Raw genomic sequence first — 4468 nt, 5'->3', positions numbered from 1 at the left:
ATATATATATATATATATATATATATATATATATCGTAATATGAAGCTGTTGTAGGTAGTGGCTTTTATGTAGCCAAGTTATTGACTATTGTAAAAGCGAACGGGGCGCCATCTTGTGGCGAACGGGATTTACTTGGTGTATTCGGAGGAGATCGTTCACTTAACTGGTTGCCACAAGATGAAACTGATTGGTCTGACTGACTGGCATCTGATGTAGATCGCAATATATGCGCATGTTGTCCGTCTTTGTATGGGAATGCAGGATAGCTGGATGGCATAAAACTTGTAAAGTTGTTGTAACCTTTACCGAAAGACTTTGGCGTTAACGACTGGGGTAGGATATTATTCCAAAACCTTGTCGGTACTTTATGCGTATCTGGATCTGGAGACGTCTGGTTCTTACTATAATATAACAAACAACGAAATAGTTCAGTTATTACTCACACACAGAAAACGTATCAAAACGGTTAATTCATTTGTATGTAGGTCTTTCGTTTGTTTCAAATTTTGGCAAAGGTCAGAAGTTTTAGGAGAAAAGGGTTTTTCGACTACATTGGCCCTAGTGTTTAGCTGGGTCTTTATTTTATTCACAGTGAAAAGATGAAAGGCAAAGATGACCTCGACGGAATTTGAACTCAGAAAACCGGAATAAATACTGTAAAGAATTTTGCCAACTCGCTGCCACATTTTTTTTTTGTACAATTGGCACAAAGCCAGAAATTTTGTTGATGGGTGCTGGTTCAATTTATCGATCTCAACTGATACTTCTGTCTTGACAAGCGATACGTTGGCTTGATTATTTCCAGGTGAAAGTACTTGGCATTTGGATGCTGTTTGTAGGATATCGTCTCACCAGTTCAGAAACTTTTTGATAGGCATGACTGAATCCTAAGCTAGTCAAATCAATGTTTTTGCTAAGCTTAGTTCCTCCTGCACCCTTATGAGCGTCGGGTGGTGAGAAATCTCCCAACAGCACAATTGCAAGTCTTGTCACAGAACCTGATCTCAGATCAGGTCCATTTCCGCCAGTTCCGATTCCTTGGTCTTCAACGAAGTTTCTTCGTCTTCAGCGTTTCCCACCCCTCCCCACCTGCGGCTTCCATTAGAGAGAGAGAGGCTCGCGCTGGTCTCTTCGTGAGCATGCGTAGCACGTGGTCCATCACCTTCCGCAGTGTTACGGCGACGGTTTATTATAGGTTCCTCGACCTAGCTCTTTCCACGACTTTTTCAATTGCGATGTGGTTGCGCCCAGAAATTGTTAGTATGGTCTCGGTTCTAAGGAATGAATAACTGTATAAATGAAGATATGTACGAATGAATGAACTTACGTGCGACAATATATCCAGAGACAGAGAACACTTAACAACATTCCAATAACTCCGCAAGTGATAGCAATTATAGCTCCCAACACTGAAATGAAATGAAACGTATTAAGGTTTCCATATTAGTATGGTCGTCGGTTAAGTCTGCCATGAGTCCCAGCAATCATTAAGCCAGAGCCACGTTTCAATGGCTTATAATTGATTGAGATTACAACACTTTCCACCTGGATGGATCGCCAGTCCATCGCAGAGTTAACTTCCCAGTTATTGCTGGAACTCATTAACAGCGGAGTGGACTGGAGCAACGTGAAATGAAGTGTTTTGCTCAAGAACACAATGCGTCACCTGGTCCAGGAATCGAAACCACAATCTTATGATCCAGAGCACAACATCTTAACCATTAGAACACGCATTCTCTCCGGTGATATCTTTTACATTCTTTCAGGGATGTTTGGCCTCGTGACTAGCACGAACTGATTAGAGTGTAGGATCGATCCGGTACCGAACAAGGTTTCCGGATTATTTTTCCGAGGAGGTGGAGTAGGCGGTCCGCCCGGGCGGCACTTTTATGGGAGCGGCACTTTTGGGTCTGCTTTAGGCTATAAGCCTGCATAGTCTGTATTGAAATTAAATAACAGAGTAGTAAGAGACCGACTCGACCAAAATAACACACATATACACACACACGTAGCAAGTGAGAGGTTTAAAATGCCGTATGAGTAATTCTATGTTAACGAAGCGAAATATTAATCGATGAAACTTACTTAAAGCTGGCTGTTCGCTTTCTGCCCGAATCGGTGCCACGTTAGTGTTCTCTGTGGTGCTGGTGGAATTATAGTTTTTGCCTTTAGTTGTTTTCGTAACCGATTTTACGATGTTGTCTGGCGTGTTTTCTAAATAAACGAAACAACACAAGTTTAGCATCGATTTCATTATATTTATCACTTCCACCTTAGCAAAGGCGGAGATACTGTATTCAGTCGTGTTTGTTTGTCCGTGGACAAGATATCTCAAGAACCGCTGCATGGATTCGGATGAAACTTCAATCTTGCTTGCTTGGTTGCAGTGTTACACAGCCAAACTGGCGCCTAATGGGAAAATACTTTGAAAGTAAAGTGCCCCTGAAATGTGAATACAAACGGAATAACACAAGTTTCACGTAAACTGTAGCAGTGATTATTGAGATATTCGAGGTTTGGGGTGGGGTATAAATACCCAAAACGGTGCATAAGGGGAAAATACTCCGAAAATAAGTTAACTCTGAAAGGGAAGGAACTCTAGCCTTTCCATTAGACACATTATGGTGAGCAAAATATTTTGAAGTGAAAATGACTTTAAAAGTACAGTAAATATTTCGTAAAAGACCCGTTCGTAATCTCGGTGTGAAAAAGTTTTTTCCCATCGGTTTCTTTCGAGTGCATTCAACGTATCTCACCGCCAAATATTTGACTGCTGTTTCTAGCACGCCCTGCTACCACGTAACAGGTATTTGCGATAAAGGACCCGAAATACCTGTTGCGTAGTAGCAGGGCGTGCAAGAAATAACAGCCAAATCTTTCCTTTTCTGGGGAAAGGAGCCGTTTACGCGTTTTTTCGATGTCACATTCGTTGAAGTCATGGGAGATAACTCGGAAAAGAAAGAGAACCCACGAAACAAAACTCCGTTGCTGGGAAACTCAGACTTCCCTGGTGATCACAAGGCCCAGGGCTGTAGTAAAAGACACCTGCCTAAAGCGCAACGCTGTGGGACTGAACCTGAAGCAATGGGACCGTGAAGTAAATTTCATTCTACTTACTTGTTACTGGCAGAGATTTTTCGGTCGTAGACATTCGCAGGGCTGCAATGAAGATAAATAAATGAATAAATAAATAAATGGACAGAAATGATGGAATAAAATTTCAATTTAAATTCAAAAACGAAGTTCCTTCGCTAATAAAAATGACAATAAGTCACGACTGCGACAACTACGGCAACAACAACAAAAGCTACATAAACGAGTCTTTGTATATACATAAGCAGGTATGGCCGTGAGGTTAAGAAGCTCGCTTTGCTACTACCTGATTTTTCGGGTTCAATTCCACGTGGCGCAAGTGTCTTCTGCTCTAACCCAGGGTCAACCAATCTCTTGTGAGTAAATTAGGTTGAGAGAAACTGCGTGGAAGCTTGTCGTATATATATATATATGTATGTATGTCCGGCATTCGCCATGATAGATCGCTAGCCACTACGCATTCTTTATTTTCTCTCCTTGTTTCTTTCTGTGTTCCTTTCTGTGGAAGAGCGTCGGCTCGAAACGTTAAAGACTTTTTCACTTCCCGAGCGTTATACTAATAATTTGTTTGTTGTCTACACCACCTGTCTTCTTTTTTTTGTGAATTCTCCCCCTACACATATATATATATACATCACTATGTGTCAACCAGATTATCAGATGATGTTATACATAGCTTGTTACAATGTGCTTCCTTGCAATGTTGTGGCTTTCGAATGCCACCCATCTGGCTAGGCGGTCAGGCCAGCATTTCCTCGTCCATGCCCACGTTAAAAGGAAATGTTGGCCTCTTAAATGATTTAATATACGAAATAACTGGAAACAGACCCATCAACATACACTGCAATAGGTTGTACGAATTCAAGAGCAAATAAAAACATCAAATTATTTAGAACTTAAAATTACTTACATGTGTTCGTTGCTGCAGTTACCTTTGCTGTAGTCATTTCAGTTGTCGCTGTATAAAAATAAATAAAAAGTTTACAATTATTATGTGTATCAACCTAATTGGCTCTCTTCGATTACGACGACGCGGTTTCCAGTTGATCCGATCGCCGGAACAATTGCTCATGAAATTCTTTTCTACTCTAGGCAGGCACAAGGTCCGAAATTTTTGGGGAGGGGACCAGTCGATTAGATCGACCTCAGTCTTTCACTAGTACTTAATTTATCGACCCCGAAAGGATAAAAAGCAAAATGTTCATCGGCGGAATTTGAACTAAGAACGTAGTAGCAGACGAAATAGCGCTAAGCATTTCGCCCGGCGTGCTAACGCTTCTGCCAACTCGCCTCCTAACAATTGCTCCTGGAATTAATGTACAAGTGGCTGAACACTCCACAGACAATTGTACCATTGACGTAGCCTTAACGTAG

General features: G+C 41.3%; 1 protein-coding gene across 1 annotated transcript in view; it reads right to left on the bottom strand.

Annotated features, from left to right (window-relative positions):
- Positions 1-13: 13 nt before the first annotated feature.
- LOC106875897 (uncharacterized) overlaps positions 14-4468 on the bottom strand; it is a 23098-nt gene continuing 18643 nt past the window's right edge. The window contains exons 3-7 of the mRNA XM_014924203.2: positions 4005-4052; positions 3119-3160; positions 2087-2215; positions 1329-1410; positions 14-402 (exon numbers count right to left, since the gene is read on the bottom strand). Coding sequence (XP_014779689.1) covers positions 66-402; positions 1329-1410; positions 2087-2215; positions 3119-3160; positions 4005-4052 — 638 coding nt within the window. The 3' untranslated portion in view covers positions 14-65. The remainder of the gene's footprint in view (positions 403-1328; positions 1411-2086; positions 2216-3118; positions 3161-4004; positions 4053-4468) is intronic.

The sequence above is a fragment of the Octopus bimaculoides genome, chromosome 24 (genome assembly GCF_001194135.2).
Source record: "Octopus bimaculoides isolate UCB-OBI-ISO-001 chromosome 24, ASM119413v2, whole genome shotgun sequence".
In the NCBI taxonomy this organism is placed as follows: Eukaryota; Metazoa; Mollusca; class Cephalopoda; order Octopoda; family Octopodidae; genus Octopus; species Octopus bimaculoides.
This window is presented reverse-complemented; position numbering and strand designations above follow the sequence as displayed.